Source organism: Scardinius erythrophthalmus, assembly GCF_964197995.2.
Source record: "Scardinius erythrophthalmus genome assembly, chromosome: 16".
NCBI lineage: Eukaryota > Metazoa > Chordata > Actinopteri > Cypriniformes > Leuciscidae > Scardinius > Scardinius erythrophthalmus.
In genome coordinates, this window is record NC_138236.1 from 1,205,873 (window position 1) to 1,223,372 (window position 17,500).

Sequence of the window (17,500 nt, forward strand, 5' to 3'; positions counted from 1 at the left end):
CTCACTCTCATTCACACACCACTCACTCTCACTAATACACTTACACACTCACACACTCACACACACACACACACACACACACACACACACACACAGATGTGAACACACCTCGACAGCTGGGCAGAGCTCGGTTCCACTCGGGTCTGTTGGTGCCGCCCATCACACAGGTGAGACTGGAGTAACCGGTGAGCTGGTATCCCGGATCACAGTGGAAGGTCACAGTGGAGCCCAGCTTATAGTCTCCACCCAACCGAGTGCCGTTCATCACACTGCCCGGGTCAAAGCAAGCCTCACGCAGCTTAGCTAACGGGAGAGGAACACAAGACATATGGCGAATGATAAAGCTGTCGAAGATCAAAAGATCTGAAGGGATGAAATGTCAAGCGGAAACCTTTGAAACTTTCCAGATCCCGGTCAAGCATCTTGACAATCTTAAAGTCACCATGAAATCTCATTTTTTTATGGAAAATTGCCATTTTTATTATAAATGAATTTAAATTCATGTTTCTGGTAATCTTGAATCAGAATAAATGATGATCTCTGATGACGAGGGCGGGGCTATAACCTGTCACTCACATGAGATCAGCCAATAGCAAACCACAACCATCCAATCATCCAATCAATTCCCCAAGGACAAAATCAAGCCCCGCCCACATTTGTTCTTGTTCCAGAAGCGTTTCACTCGGATATACGACACAACAGGGATGAATAGACTGGCGCAACTTTGCTTTCAAGTCAACTTTTAACTCTTTCCCCGCCAGCTTTTTATTTTTAAGTTATAAAGAATATTATATTCACAATACTTTCATGGATTTCAGAATACTTTGTTGTATGAATATGTAAACGGTCAATATCTCATAAGGAAGAACAGATCCTGTGCTTTTAAACAAACAAGCAAAACACTTGAATGTGTGGAAAATTCATAAAAAAACAACATTTCGATCAAAAACTGAGAAAATCGTGTATTTTGCCAAAGACTCAGATGGAGATGATCAAGTCCATCAAAGCTTCACAGTCGTTTCCTCTTCACGGGTTCGACATTTCATTCACTAACATTGGCCAGTTTCCGTTTATTCGATTAAATAGGAAAATAATACACAATGTAAACAGTTTTATGGTTGAAAATGAAATAAACTGCTCAAATGTTGAATTTGCAGGACAAGCTCAAATTACTTAAAGCATATTCGAGCTTGACCTGCGAACTTAGGGGTTATTGTTAGAGGTGTCGTGTGTGTGTGTGTGTGTGTGTGTGTGTGTGTGTGTGTGTGTGTGTGTGTACTTGTACAACTATCTTTGTGAGGACCCGTTTGAGTTTTAGACCATTGGAGTGAGGACAGAGAGAGTAGAGTGAGGACATGTTGGCCGGTCCTCAGTTTCTGAGAGCCTTTAAAGGCGTGTTTGAGGGTCAAGACTTGGATTTAGGGATAAGGTTATAATGAGGTTAAGGGTCGGTTTAGGGTCAGTGTGTAGTAGGGTGTGTGTGGGCACAACATGTTTAGGTTGTTAGGACCACATGTATTTTTAAAGGGAACTATGAAGATTGTTTGCCTCAGACATTGAGAATGTGTGAAACTAGAGAAAGTTCATGAGGGCTGCGATCGTAAAACTAACCAAATAAAGCTTTAGTGTGTGTGCTGCATTAATTAGGTGTGAAAAGGAAATAGATATTTTGAATATGTGCTTCTGCAAGCTTATGTTAATAAAGGACTAGGATAAGTCCAAAGTTTTACCGTATAAGAGAATTAGCTGTACTATAGTGACAGCCCATAGCTTAGAACAGGGTTAGTATAAAAGCCTTGGAGAGTTTCTTCAGGTCCGCATTTCGGGTGAAGACTTTTACATGTTTATGTTATTTTTGCCTTTGTGTTATTCTGAATCTTTTTTAAATAAAACGAAATCATGATGTTGTGATTCGTAAAACTTTTTAAACAAGTCTGAGAATAATTTTTTCCCTATCAATAGTTCATGATTTTTCTTTTTGTAATGAAATATTAATCTTGACAAACGTCCAGTGCATTCGAGTCCAAGACTGAACTGGTCGGAGGCTCCGCCGAGGACCCTGATCGACATCTTACATCTCTAATCTAAAGGTAAGGGCAATATTTGATAGCAGCAGATTATGGGAATGTTTTAGAAGAATATCGAGGTTATAGAGGGGATAAAAATACAACAATGATCACGAGCGTAATCATCAAACTTCTATCCACTCCATCTCACTTCTCCTACTTAAGGCGAGACACTACAGGTGAACAGGGTAAAATTTTTAAATAATAGATATCACCATGAAACTTCCTCAGTTGATTACTTACACAAGTATATAAAACAAATGTATTACAAGTTTTAGAAATTTGTATGTTTAATTATGCAAATTAGGCATTATCTCATTAAATATATATATTTTCGGTAGATAGATCTGAACATATGATAAAGCCAGGTGCAAAATTCTTTTTTCATTTTGTTTACACACAAGATGGAAAAAAAATTCAGAGGGATTTCAGGATATATGCTTTCATTACCTAGGAAATCAAAATATACTGTCCATAGCCTTAAAAAAATCCACTTTGGCCATTTTTTTCAATTAAAATGTCTCATAAATCAGGCCAGGAATGACTTATTAACAAATCCCTCTGAAAATATCTTCAGAATACTGCTAAGTGTATAACTGGAAAGTCTGGTGTACACAGGCTGAGATGTTTGTTCTGGAGAATGACAGAAAACTCATTTTGAGAAAACGGCATTTAAAGATTTAAACGGCTCTAAATGAGATTTCGTCGTTAGCTTTAAATCCCCCTTTGGACATTCACGATTGGTTACTGATAGAAAGGAAATGCCCATATTTGGGATAGCGTTGTGCAGGAGACTCAGAGCTTTACAGCGACACCGGTCATGACGGACTTCAGTGAACAGACGTAACTCGGCGTGTCGCGTTGGAACTTCCTGGTAAATTCAGGAGAAACTTACTGCCGCAAGTAAACAAAATGTAATAAAATAAACATCTTAATGTATATTTTCAACGTTTTCTTTATAGCAGCTTGAAAGAACACATACTGAAGGAGTAAACTAGCCCAAAATCTCAAAACTGACCACTGCATGAAAATCGATGTTTTTGCCTGCCGTGTATTCACTCTTTTTGTAAAGAAAAAGTAGATACTTTTGAGTGTGTAGCAGAAGAGTAGACAAGTTTTGAGACATACTATCACGTCATACAATAACGTCTTTAATTGTTGTTCTCTGTCTCATCATGTCACAGTAAACTGACCTGTCAATCATCTTGACACAGTAAACTGACCTGTCAATCATCTTGACACAGTAAACTGACCTGTCAATCATCTTGTCATAGTTAAAATCCTCCACATTTCATTCAGAGAAATGCAGAATTGATCTTTCATGCGGAGGCTCTCCTCATATTCATGCATAATGATACATTTAAAAGTTAATGGCCAAACGGATCTTTATAAAAGTCCACGTTGTTATTGCAGATGAAATATAATATGGCTAACATTACATAGAATTTTTTTTTTTATCAGGTTAAACTTTGATTAGTCACTCAAACCCTTTATCTAAACCTCTCACCATCGGTCGCGCATATTCGCCATGTTTTGTAGCTTTTTAACATTTTTTACTCGTTTGTAGTTCCTCTTCCAAAACGCAATGGATCATGGGTAATATTAGCTGTTATAGTGAGCACGGATTCACACTTCCCATGCTTTGGGACACACTTATTTTAATCTCACATACTATTTAGGATGGATAGTATGGACATTGAGACGCAGGGCTTCTGGTTTAAGCAGATCTTCTTCTTCGCATGTTTTTGGATCCAGAGATGTAGTTCTATTTCAGAAGAGCCATAACAGCGCCCCCTACCGTATAACAGTGAAAACACGGATTGCCGGAAAAACTGTTGGGGAAAGAGTTAAAGAAACAGATCACCTAAAGATGTAATTATTTACTCACCCTCATGCCGTCCCAATCGATAAAAATCATTAAGTGCATCGCTCAAGGGCACAAACCCAGTTCTTTCGGGTCTTTGACTAGCATGCCGAAACCAAAGCGCACTTACCCTTGTATTCGAGATGGAAGCCGGTGTAGCTCACGGAGCCGTCGCTGCGGAAGGCGATGTGCATGATGTTCGAGCTGCTTTCAACCTTCTCCGGCAACTTGCTGTCTTGAAATGTGCCGATCAGATGACTGTTGCTGTGAGGCCCGTCGTAGAGGTACAAGAAGTCATAGTTGGGCTCAATGCTGAAACTGAGAGATGAAGCGTACAGATTAGAATCAAAACACAATCTATTGACTTTTTCTATCCAATTCACCCAAACACTAATGAAAATTCTGTCAAGATGTCATTGCAAATCATTGGGGGCCGAAAAAAAACAAAAAACTCCAGAAAAGTGAGACTTTAGAAAACTATATGAGAAGGAATATAAGCATAACCACTTTGATATGGTGTTTTAAAGGTGACATATTATGCCTCTTTTCGCAAGATGTAATATAAATCTATGGGTTCATCAAAAAGTGTCTGTGAAACTTCAACTCATAATTCCCCCAGATCATTTATTATAGCTGGTCAAATTTGCACTTTTTTGGGTGTGAACAAAAACGTGCCTTTATTGTGTGTGTGTCCCTTTAAATGCAAATGAGCTTTAGCTCCGCCTCCGTTCAGAAGAGGGCGGAGTCTTTACACGAGCTTCAGAATCTCCAGCAATAACAGAACCGGCCAATCTCCCTCATCCAGAATCCCAGAGTAACCAGTAGCGAGTGCAGCCTTACGGAGAGACTCAGGAAGAGCTTCTGAATGTTAGTGGAGACATTTCTGTAGATGTTGTGGAGTTACACTGATCATCTCATCATCATGTTGAACTTCTCCACAAGTGTCCACAGTTCCTGAGGTGTTTATAAGACAGCGGTGACATGTTCTGGTCAATAGTGTTCAGTGCTCGTCTGTGCTCAACCACAGAACAGCTTCAGGCTCTGCTGGATCTTCATCATTGCGTTAGAACTGGTCTCTGTTGTCGCGTGTGGAACCAAATGTCGGCTGGTGTGTGTGAACGTGCATATTAAGGGCCGGTAATATTATAATAAGATCCTCTTCATACGTCAGAAGGAGAGCGAAGTCTGATCGGCTTATTTTATAACATGCTTGCAGAGAAAGGCTCACCAGAACACAGTTACTGGGTTTCACTTTTCACGTGTTCTGTGTTGGTAGAAGCACCGATTATAGCACTGACACACGGAGAAAGTCAGATTTTCATGATATGTCCCCTTTGATGTACATTTTGTAGCTTTATCAATGTCACGAATGAATCACATTGTGTGAAGGGTAGTTTTTTCCCTTTGTGTACCACAGAAGAAATAGCAGCATACGAGTTCAAAATGACACGAGAGTGAGCAAATAATGACAGTACTTTCATTTTTTGCGTGAACTAGCCCTTTAAATCTCGCTGCGGAAATGCAAAATGCTCATAGAGTGTGTAAAACAGGAAAGAGAAAACAAGCAGCATCCTATTGAAAACATGAACATTTATCAAGTGCTTGTTGACAACACCACAAGCTTTCACAGAGTGATCTTCCTGAAAGACCTTGTGGGTCATCAGAGGCAGAACATGTTTTCAAGAGCCTTTTCTGTATGTTTCAGGTGGGGAAATATTATGATGTGGGTGTAAAATGCTCATGAGCGGCAGAGCGATGCTTCGGGAAGCGCTGCACTTCACACTGAGGACCGCAGTGACAGCAGACGGTCATATTCATGTCATTATGAAGATTTGTTTACTCTCCCAAAACTGCACCAACAATACGCCATTAATTTGAGACGGTTTTGTTAATACTGTAATAATGTCACTGTGAGTCATCTCATCTATCTTGCAAAATCTTTTCCCAATTACCATGCTGATAAAAACACAATTACAAGTCATATGTTAATTTGAAATTAATTGGGCCTTTGGTGCACTGATCTCAGTCTGATATCAACACCATACTCCAATTTACAGCCGAAGATGGGAGCGGTTATGGGTCAGCGATGTGACACGGATTTTATATGTTTGGGAAGTAATAATTTATTCAAAGATGCATTAAAAATGCAAATCACACTGACAATGACTTGAATACATCTCCTCTATGATGAACCTGTTCAAAAATTCAGTTTGATATTTTTTTGTGGGACAAAGTCAAAAATGTCCATGTGCGTATCCATCTTCAGATTGTAATGAATGCATGAAAAGTCTTATTCAAAGGATGAGATTCTTGGGGGGAAAACTTGCGATTTGAATAAATAAGATAAAACTTAAGATTATGAGTTGTAAAATCAATATATAAAGTAATGTTTAGGTACTGGTCAAAAGTTTGGAAACATTACTATTTTTAAGTCTCTTCTGATTCATTTGATCAAAAATACAGAAAAATAAAACAGTAATATTGTGATATATTATTACAATTTAAAATAATGGTTTTCTATTTTAATATACTTTCAAATATAATTTATTCATGTTATTAAAGAATTTTCAGCATCATTACTCCAGTCTTCAGTTTCACATGATCCTTCATTGTAATATGATAATTTATTATTAGTGCTGGGCAACGATTAATCACATCTAAAATAAAAGTTTGTGTTTACATAATACATGTGTGTGTGTGTGCTGTGTATAATTATTTTGTACATATAAATACACACACATGCATGTATATATTTAAGAAATATTTACATGAATATACTGTGTATATATATATATATATATATATACATACATATTTTATATTTTATATAAATATATAAATATTTAATATATAACACATTTTTCTTAAAATTATACATGCACGTGTGTGTATTTCTATATACAAAATAATTATACACAGTACACACACACGTATTATGTAAACTTTTATTTTCGATGTGATTAATCGTTGCCTAGCACTAGTTTATCATCAATGTTGGAAACAGTTTTGCTGCCTAATATTTTTTTGGATACTTTTTTCAGGATTCTTTGATGAGTAAAAAGTTTAAAAATAAAACAGCATTTATTTAAAACAGAAATATTTTCTAACAATATCTGTCTTCACTATCACTTTTTATCAAGTTAACATATTCCTTGTAGAATAAAAAGATTAATTTCTTTCCAAAAAAAAGAAAGAAAGACTGACCCCAAACTTTTGAATGACAGTGTATATTTTTGCAAAAGATTTATCATTTAAATAAATGCTGTTCTTTTTCTTTTCTTTTTTCTTTTTCTTTTTATTCATCAAAAAATCCTGAAAAAAGTATCACAGGTTATTAAAAAATAGTCCAACATTGATAATAAAGCATCATATTATAATGATTTCTGAAGGATCATGTGACCCTGAAGACTGGAGTAATGATGCTGAAAATTATTTAATAACATGAATAAATTATATCTGAAAGTATATTAAAACAGAAAGCTATTATTTTAAATTGTAATAATATTTCATAATATTACAGGTTTTTTTCTGCATTTTTGATCAAATAAATATAAGAGACTTCTTTAAAAACAGTGAAATAGTAATGTTTCCAAACTTTTGACCGGTACTACAACAAAATACTTGATGTTGGCAACACTTAGAGTAATGTGGAATAAACTGTAGAGTAATTACATTTCTTCTGTTTTATTTTACATTTTCATACAGTTTTCATAATGTCATTTAATTAGCTAAGATCTTACCTGATAAAAGCCAAGGAGATGACGTAATCAGGGTGGACCGTGATGAACCAATCACAGTCTTTGCTGTGTGGGTACGGGTGGGGGAAGTTAGGAGACAGGATGAATCCGGACGAGCCTGTGATGTTTCCGCCACAAGGAGCTGGAAAACAACGATTATGAGCAGCGTTAATAAAGTTTAGTCTTTTTCCCCCTGCCTATAGCATGCAAGTTTATCTCAATAAATCTCGCTAAACCCTAACGCTCAAAATAATGAATTGGTTTGAGTGGGACAAACTTAAATTTAAACTTATTAGTTTAGTCAATCAAGAATTTAGCACTTTCTTTTTCTTTCAAGTTCACAGAACTGATATATTCTAAGTAAACTGAACGGTTTCATTGGTTTGAGTTTTATTAAATTAATTATTTTAATTTAGACTAACAGTTTAACTGAAACTGGGCTGGGATTTCTATTTCCCAGCATGCTTTGCCCATGACACTCGAAAGGGAGAGTAAATGCTAAAATTAAGTGTAATATAATGTTGTTATTTTGTTTTGTTTTTTGCAAGATTAATGTTAAGTGGGAGATTTAGTAGTGATTAATTTTTTGTTATGCTAATTTAGAAGAATTTCTGTTAATGTTGGTTTTAGGATAGTTAACATCATGGTGACAAGTGGTGCATGAGCTTAGTTTGAGAGCAAATAAAACCTTTATATCACTGCACTCATACAGCAAGTGCTACTGTATTACATACTATTGTTAATATGTTAACAAATGAGTGTGTTAGCAAACTAGCTTGTTAAAGCTAGTTACGTTCATAATAAAAGTGTTGACATTGAGATTACATGAAAGTTTTAAGTTAAATGTATGAATCAGTGTTCTCAAACATTTCAAGTTAAGAACTATTAAAATGTATAAGTACAAAATAAAATCTGCCAGTTCTGCTAACTTTGAATTTCTTAACTTAAAAAAATTTGAGGCAACTGATTGCCTTACATTTTTTTGAGTTTTGCCAACTTATTCGGGTTTACAGTGTTGGCTGATATATCATTCAGTGAAAGTCATAAAAAAAAGGGTAAAACTTTATTTTACAGTGTCTTTGTTACATATGTCACATGTACTTCCCATAGTAATAACAGTAAATTATGCATAATTACATGCAACTAACCCTCAACCAAACCCTAATCCTACCCTAACCCTATAGTAAGTACATGTAGTTGCTTATTATTACTCAGTACTTAAATATATCATTACACTGTAACAATGACACCTAGAAATAAAGTGTAACCAAAAAAAAAAAAAAATGCAAATCACATCATTAATATTCATGAGCAAAGCTGATAGGATAAACTGTTCTTAAGCTCCAGGTCTGGCTTTAAACCGGGTTGACCTTTAAAACGTCTAAATGCGACTCAAACTTAAGAAAATAGGTTCCCTCTATCCACAAAATAAATGTAGTATCCCAGAAGCATTTATCACGGGAAGTCGGGAAGTTTTCCCCCCAGTTTCCAATCACCCAGAGGAGTAAGCGCTGACTGGGCACGCGATCAGAAACTTCCCTCAAAGAACATGTTTTGGTTTGACTGTAGTTGCTTATTATTACTCAGTACTTAAATATATCATTACACTGTAACAATGACACCTTGAAATAAAGTGTAATCAAAAAAAATAATAATAATGCAAATCACATCATTAATATTCATGAGCAAAGCTGATAGGATAAACTGTTCTTAAGCTCCAGGTCTGGCTTTAAACCGGGTTGACCTTTAAAACGTCTAAATGCGACTCAAACTTAAGAAAATAGGTTCCCTCTATCCACAAAATAAATGTAGTACCCCAGAAGCATTTATCATGGGAAGTCGGGAAGTTTTCCCCCCAGTTTCCAATCACCCAGAGGAGTAAGCGCTGACTGGGCACGCGATCAGAAACTTCCCTCAAAGAACATGTTTTGGTTTGACTGTAGTTGCTTATTATTACTCAGTACTTAAATATATCATTACACTGTAACAATGACACCTTGAAATAAAGTGTAACCAAAAAAAATAATAATAATAATGCAAATCACATCATTAATATTCATGAGCAAAGCTGATAGGATAAACTGTTCTTAAGCTCCAGGTCTGGCTTTAAACTGGATTGACCTTTAAAACGTCTAAATGTGATTCAAACTTAAGAAAATAGGTTCCCTCTATCCACAAAATAAATGCAGTATCCCAGAAGCATTTATCACGGGAAGTCATGATTCTTTACCCCAGTTTCCAATAACCCAGAAGAGCAAGCGCTGACTGGGCACGCGATCAGAAACTTCCCTCAGACAGATTTATCATTATAAAGAGTCATTTCTTCTGGTTATTCTGGAGCTGACAGGTGTGAAATGAGGAGCTGGTGTTTGAGTAAACCTCACCGATGCACGTGGGAGGACTGGGCTGCCAGAAGAACCTGTTGTCCACCTGGATGCAGGTGATCCTGGGTTCTCCTTGCAGGTCGTATCCCGGATCACACGCGAAGGTCACGGCGTCTCCCGGCTCTTTCCCGTCTCCGCTGCGACTCCCGTTCATCGGCGTTCCCGGATCCCGGCAGGCCGTCGCCACCGAACCTGCAGAAACGGGAACGGTGACCAGCTTGCTTTTCACTTACTGGGATATCTCAGCAGGAGGGACAGTTTCCCGCTCGGAAAAGAGGTTGCATGGCCTCGGAAGCGAGCACAATGTCTCACCGGGGGCTCCGGCTAAGCAGAACACGAGCTAATGCTGCCGTGGAACAGGAAAACGTCGGAGCAGAACTGAACAATCACTTGCTAATGGATGCGCTTTTTATGCATTTACCTCGAAATGGCTTTTTCTTTCTTCAAACAAAGGAGTCATTATTCTCTTCACGCAATTACATTCAGAAGTTTGGGAACAAAAGTGACAGTAAAGACACGTATGATGTCGATTTCAAATAAACGCTGAAACTTTCTATTCATCAAAGAATCCCGAAAAATAAAATCTGTCACGGTTTCCATGCAAATATGAAGCAGCTCAACTGTTTTTAACATTGATAATAATAATAATCATAAATGTTTTATATATTAGAATGATTTCTATAGGATCATGTGACACTGAAGACTGGAGTAATGATGCTGAACATTCAGCTTTGATCGCAGGAATAAATTACACTTTACTATATATTCACATAGAAAACAGCTGATTTACATTGGAATAATATTTTACAATTTCTACTGTATTTATGATCAAATAAATACAGCCTTGATGAGCAGAAAAAAAGAAAAATCTTACAGACCGCAAACTTTTCAAATACTTATAAATATAAATATTTATTAACATGCACCTCATAGAAACAGTATAAAACAGGTAAAAGTTTAAGTTCTGAAGCAATATGAAGGGTTTGAAATGATTAAAAGCACAAACTACTATAATCATGATATGCACCGTTATATTTTTTTATATACAATAAAATGACTTTAGCTCAGAACATGATATAAAATTGTAGTCATGCCATCCACCCTTAATAAAGATGTTTGCACCCATTATCAGCTCTGGAGTGTGAAACTGGTCTTACTTGAGAAGTCGATGGCGAATCCAGATTTGCTGATGTAGAAGTCGGTCTCGAACTGGACGGTGACGATGTTGAGAGTGCTGTGGATGCCGTCGGGCAACAGAGATCCACTCACTTCTTTCAGAGCCATCTCGTTCTCCGGGTGTCCGTCCCAAACCTTCAGGATATCGTGAGACGCCTCCGTGTCGAACGCCAGGAACTGCAGACTGGAAACACACAGAATCAGCCTCTGATTCACACTCAAACTCTCATGTGCACAAAAACACTTAACGCAATCCAATCAAGTAAATAATAAGATAAATCAAGTACTGTAAATGCAATTAATAAATCATCTAATACCATTAAATATGAGGTGTCTTTATAGTATGTGATATTTTATTAAATGGTAAGGCTTGTTCTGTTTGTTTTATGGGGCGCTTGGTTAATCAGACCAACAAATGTGTCATTAAATTTATCAAATTGAACTGAAAAGACTATAAAAAGACTTCAAAATTTAGTTAACATTAACTTACAATGATAAATACTTCTGTTAGTAAATTGGGGCTTACTGTAAAGTGCTACCAATCATAAAAGCAGACTTATTAATAATGTATTTACTCCGCAAGCTTGACCCTCATCCAGTAAAGACTAACGCAACGCCATAAACAAAGGTCAAAGACCTCAATCATGAGAAAATAAAATGACATTTACATCGGTAGATATACTTCACTTCAGGTCAGGTCAATGTAATCTGTTTTACATTAATAAGCTTGATTCGTTTCTATGCAGTTCCTCTAATAACGGGCTCTGTCGAAGTGATGAGCGCTTTCGAAACGCTTCGTAAAGATATTTGCGAATCATTTGTTTCGAACCAGTGATTCGAAATGTGTATCAAATTGCCAAAGTCACGTGATTTCAGTAAACAAGGGTTCGTTCACATTTTTCACAATTTTGTGATTTTCATGATTCGTAATTCCTTTTTTTTTTTACCTGCATGATTTCAGTTCAATTTTATAAATTTGTTCATAAAAGAGTTGTATTTAATGGTCTGATTAACCAAGCTATCCATAAAACAAAGCCCTACCATTTAAAAAAATATCACATATTATCAAGACACTTCATATTTAATGGCATTGGATGATTTATTAATTGCATTTACGGTACTTGATTACACCTCCAATAAAACATTTGCAATTGCTTTGTAAAAGTGTTTTATGCATGTTCGGTTTTCGTTGCATGTACATTGTTCTGACCAGCAGGGGTCGCCAGCGCGTGGCGTCGTGAGTGCTTCGAAACAGTGAATCATTTTGCGATGCAATTGATTAGAAGTTTCGAAAAGCTTTGTTTTTCCCATCACTATGCCAGTGACTTAATAATAGTGAACATTTGGATTCTGCTCATCTGTTCATGTGTTCACGCGCACAGAAAGCCGCCTCTCACACAGCACGCGAACATTGAACTGAGTTCTCTTTCTTGAATTTAATGGATTATGCTCGTAAACACCGTCGGTTTTGTCTTAAGTGAGCGTATGCATTAATCAGATAGCGTATCAGTAAATTAGATCCATGCGTTATCTCTTAAAGTGACAGCAGCCTAATAAACCTGCCGCCGTCTGAGTCATTAATGTCAATAAAACAACAAAATACAAATAGAACATCACTCACTGATCTTGACTGAATAACTTTAGTGAGTTTAATAAATATTAATCTATATTTTAAGTGTTATTTTACATATTTTTGATTTCAATCTCAGTATCTGAACACTGGATCTACTGTAGATCTACATGCAATTTGTATATTTGTTCAGTTTTATTTATGTGTGCTATTGCTAACACATTTATTTGTTCTGACTGTTTACTTGTTTTTAATAGCGTTTGGATTTTTATAGTTAGGCAAGTTATTTTAGCTGTGATACTGTTAAAACCGTAGGCAAAAGTTTAGACGTGTCCATTAGGCTGCTGATTTACGTTCATGGTGTTCAGCTTTTACCACATAAATTCAATCGATACCCAACAATACAACAATACCCTACACTGATTAATCAATCCCAACATGTGCCAAATGTTTTGTGTGTCTTTGAATTTATTAATTTTTTTTATAGTTTTTAATCCATCAAATCAGATTTGAAGGGGACACACACAATTTGTACACACAACACTCCAATTTGTATTTTGTTGGTTTAACTTAAAGTAACATGATTGCCTTAAAATGTTGAGTTCATTGAAATATATTTTTTTAGTTAATACAATAAAGGAGAATGGTTTAATCAAAAGAAACTCAAAATATTATGTTATCTGAACCACATAAATTATTGATTTGATTTGACAACAGAAAAAAAAATTGTGATAAATCATGAAAATATATATATATAAAAAAAAAATTTTACAGTGTGGAATTACTTTCAATTACTTGGATGAAAAACAGCTATAAGGAGCTCTGTCTATTGGCCTTATTTTTGATTAATGCAATTATTAATATTATGAGTGGTGGTGGTTTTATATTACATATTTACATTATTTGTAGTGTTCTGTGTGCATACAAATCATAATAACAATTTAAATGTATATTATTAGTGTACACATTGTATTCGTCTGAAAGAAGAATGTCATATACACCTAGGATGGCTTGTGAGTGAGTAAATCATGGGCTAATTAAATTTTTGGGGTGAACTGTCCCTTTAACGATCTGCGTTTCCTTCTAATTAATAAGCAGTCACCTGACGGTGTTGCCGGGGTCCACCTCGATGCTCCATGTGCAGCGCAGGTTGTTGTCATATGGAAAAGGGTATCCAGGAGAGAGTATGCGTCCAGACGATTCCCCTTTAAAACTTCCCCCACACTCCGCTACAATAGATCAAAAGCAGAAGTTATTGCGCTGTCAACTCCCACCCACGACGAAGACGAGATGCATTCTCCCTGCCATTAATGATGAGTTCTGTGGAGACTGTGTTTCTGGATCCGACACCCCCTCATCATCCCGACGAGGACATGCAACAATGGGCTGTAATTATGCATGCAAGAGACGCTTGCTTTTAACTACGTTCCTTGTGCATGCCATTAATTAATGTTAAAACTCTGTCCACATTATTTATGAGTTCGGTCTTGCATGAGAAGCAGAGGACCACTGCATATATCACAAAAATAAAGGAAGTATTATCATATTCATTACTGCGGCCTCAGCCACGATATCTGCACTACATCGCTCATTAAAGCGCTTGTTTCTGTGTCGCATTACAGCAAACGCTGAACTCATGAGCGAACAGGTTCCCTTATGACAGAGAAACTACTGTCATTACAATGGGAACGAACACAGAGACGGATAAGACAAACACTGCAGAAGAAGAAAGCCGACCCCTGGAGATTATCATGTCTGATATCTTCTCAAAGGCCACTTTAGAGCTGGAGTGTGTGTGGATTTGTGGCTTTTAAAGTTGTTTATGTGTCTATATGGTGTTTTTAATCTGCTTTAAGACAAACCATGTGTAAGTTCATAAGTCGACAGCATTGCTGAGTGTTTCCTCCTTAAAACTGCAGTGAACCAAAGACAGTCTCAAAAACACGCTTTGAAATCGCTGGTGTTTCTGACGTCACAAACTACCTTGTAACCAATCAGATCAACGTGTGATCGTCAACCAGTGGATCTCTGAGCTGAGTGAGTGAGTGGAGGCGGGGCTCATTTGCATATTCATAGAACCGCAAATACTAAATGAGGCAAGTGTCGAGTTACATTCAAGATATTTTAAGGCATGAAGAATTATTTTTCAAGAAAAAAACTTTTAAATATGTCATTTTAGTCAAGTCAAGTTTATTTATATAGCGCTTTTCACAACACAGGTTGTATCAAAGCAGCTTCACAGTAATAAATTAGAACAATACATCAATGTTTGTTTCTAGTGGAACGTCCACGTTTGGTAATGCTGATCAATAGTATCGTTGATTGATTAATTAAATTAAATATCCCCAAATATCCCCAACTGAGCAAGCCAAAGGCAACAGTGGCAAGGAACCGAAAAACTCCATCAGGTGACCTAATGGAGAAAAAAAAACCTTGGGAGAACCCAGGCTCAGTCGGGGGCCAGTTCTCCTCTGGCGTTTATGAACTAGAGACCGGATTTAACTGTAAGATTAAAAGTATTATATGAATGCCTGGCTGAAGAGATGCGTCTTTAATCTAGTTTTAAACTGGGAGAGTGAGTCTGAGCAACGAACAGTATCCGGAAGACTATTCCAGAGTTTTGGAGCTAAATGTGAAAATGCTCTCCCTCCTTTGGTGGATCTGGATATCCTAGGTATGACCAAAAGCCTCGAATTTAGTGACCTTAAAGAGCGCGATGGATTATAGGGCGATAGAAGATCCGTTAAATAGACTGGAGCTAAGCCGTTTAGGGCTTTATAAGTCAGTAGCAATACCTTGTAATTAATACGGGACTTTATAGGTAACCAATGTAGTGATGATAAAATCTGTGTTATATGATCATATTTTCTTGATCTAGTTAGAACTCTAGCGGCGGCATTTTGGACTAACTGTAGCTTGTTTATTGAGGATGCAGGACAACCGGCTAATAACGCATTACAGTAATCTAGTCTCGAGGTCATGAATGCATGAACTAACTTTTCTGCATCAGAAACAGATAGCATATTACGTAGCTTAGCAATGTTTCTAAGGTGAGTTTTAAGGGATAACATGAGAACTTTAAAGGTTTTGTTTGAGTTTAATAAGCAGAGACACTGATTCCCCTGAAAGTTGTGAACATTCTGTGGCAATCTCAAAGCATTGCTCTGTTTGTTTGAGCGTACAGAAACGCTTTGTTTGAATCAACCAATGATGTGATTTTGGCGCAGGAAGATGTGTTTGTCCCAGTGGGGAAAACCTGTCCGAAAACAGTCATCATTCTTACAGTCATTTTGGAATTAACGAGCAGCAAACTAATCACACATTTAATGGATGTTTTTCACATGATAAAGAGTAAAAATCACATAAATGTACTTTTCTTTTGTTAACATGGGCTAGTGCAGTAACAACGGAAAGTGATCTGGACGGTCAACTTGAAAAACGAATTAATATTTCATGCTACATTTTATAATTGCACGTGATCTGCTTTGTGAAGAGGGAAAATAACTGTATAAAGAGAGACATTTATCAGCTAGCTTTTGCATGAAATATTTAGCACAGCCTCGATGTGCACCATTTTGAAGTTGAAATTCCCAAGGCGCTGTCATGAGAGCGAGTGGATCCCCGAGGCAAAGCTTCTAGCGCTCAGTCTACAGAGAGACCGGCTACTTCTCTCTGACTGCTCTATTGTTCATCAATTTCATCATACAAAAGCCAAGAATACGCTGGTCCACCATAAATATTGATGACTCTACAAGACCGATCAACTAATGTGAAACTTCTTTATAGTTTGCCTGAGCGTTTTGAGACTGAGACTGTGTTCTGAAAACAACTGATCCAAAAGCAGGAGATTAAAGATAAAGATGACCTATTGTGCTTTTCCCATCTTTCTTTAGTGTGTAATGTTGCTGTTTAAGCATGAAAAAAAGTCTCTCTATATCAGTGTCAGTGTTTCTGAACTCCTGAAACGCCTCCATTGTAGTCTTGAGTTTCTTCCATGTCACAGTATTCCTCATTATAATAATTCATGCGCAGAATAAAGGGGCGGGGCCTGGTTGAGTTAGTTAGTAGTGTTAAATTGGCGGTTATGGTAAGGGGCGGGACATTTCCCAAACACACTGAAGCGCTAGACCAATCACAACACACTGATCCAGCCGACCAATCAGAGCACAGTGTGCTTTTCAGAAGGAGGGGCTTCATAGAGACAGGAAGTAAACAGGGGTGTGTTTCCCGAACGCATCGTTAGCAACTATGGTCCGTCGTTATCAGCAGTTCAACGAGTCTGTGTTTCCCGAAACCATCATTTCAACGAACATTCGCAAACAGCATCGCAGAGTTGTGTGTGTGTAACGACAGATCTCGACCTGTGGTTAGAAGAAGAGTTTCTAGTTTGCATGACATGTGGACTCAATAAATCCTCATCTTGAGTAAAATAATCAAGCGGACATTCATTAAAATCTATATCTTTTATTTTGATCTTTTATCATTTACGTCTTTTAGTTTGTCAAGAGATTTAAAGCGTCGTTCTTGAAGAGTGCGCATGTGTGAACGAGCTCTAGTGTGTAAGAACGAGTCTATGATTGAATCTGGAAATAAAGCAAAATAACTGAGAAAAATGCGAAATAGTCCTCAGATGTCATGTCTGTAATTTATATCTGTAATTTATATCAAAACATCTAGCGTTAATTCGATCTCAAACAGATCCA

General features: G+C 36.9%; 1 protein-coding gene across 1 annotated transcript in view; it reads right to left on the reverse strand.

Annotated features, from left to right (window-relative positions):
* csmd3a (CUB and Sushi multiple domains 3a) overlaps positions 1 to 17,500 on the reverse strand; it is a gene marked incomplete at both ends in the record, with an annotated part of 339,298 nt that overhangs the window by 166,302 nt on the left and 155,496 nt on the right. The window contains 6 exons of the mRNA XM_081389133.1: positions 109 to 303; positions 4,061 to 4,248; positions 7,671 to 7,809; positions 10,052 to 10,243; positions 11,209 to 11,411; positions 13,900 to 14,026. Of these exons, the coding sequence (XP_081245259.1) occupies positions 109 to 303; positions 4,061 to 4,248; positions 7,671 to 7,809; positions 10,052 to 10,243; positions 11,209 to 11,411; positions 13,900 to 14,026 (1,044 nt within the window). The remainder of the gene's footprint in view (positions 1 to 108; positions 304 to 4,060; positions 4,249 to 7,670; positions 7,810 to 10,051; positions 10,244 to 11,208; positions 11,412 to 13,899; positions 14,027 to 17,500) is intronic.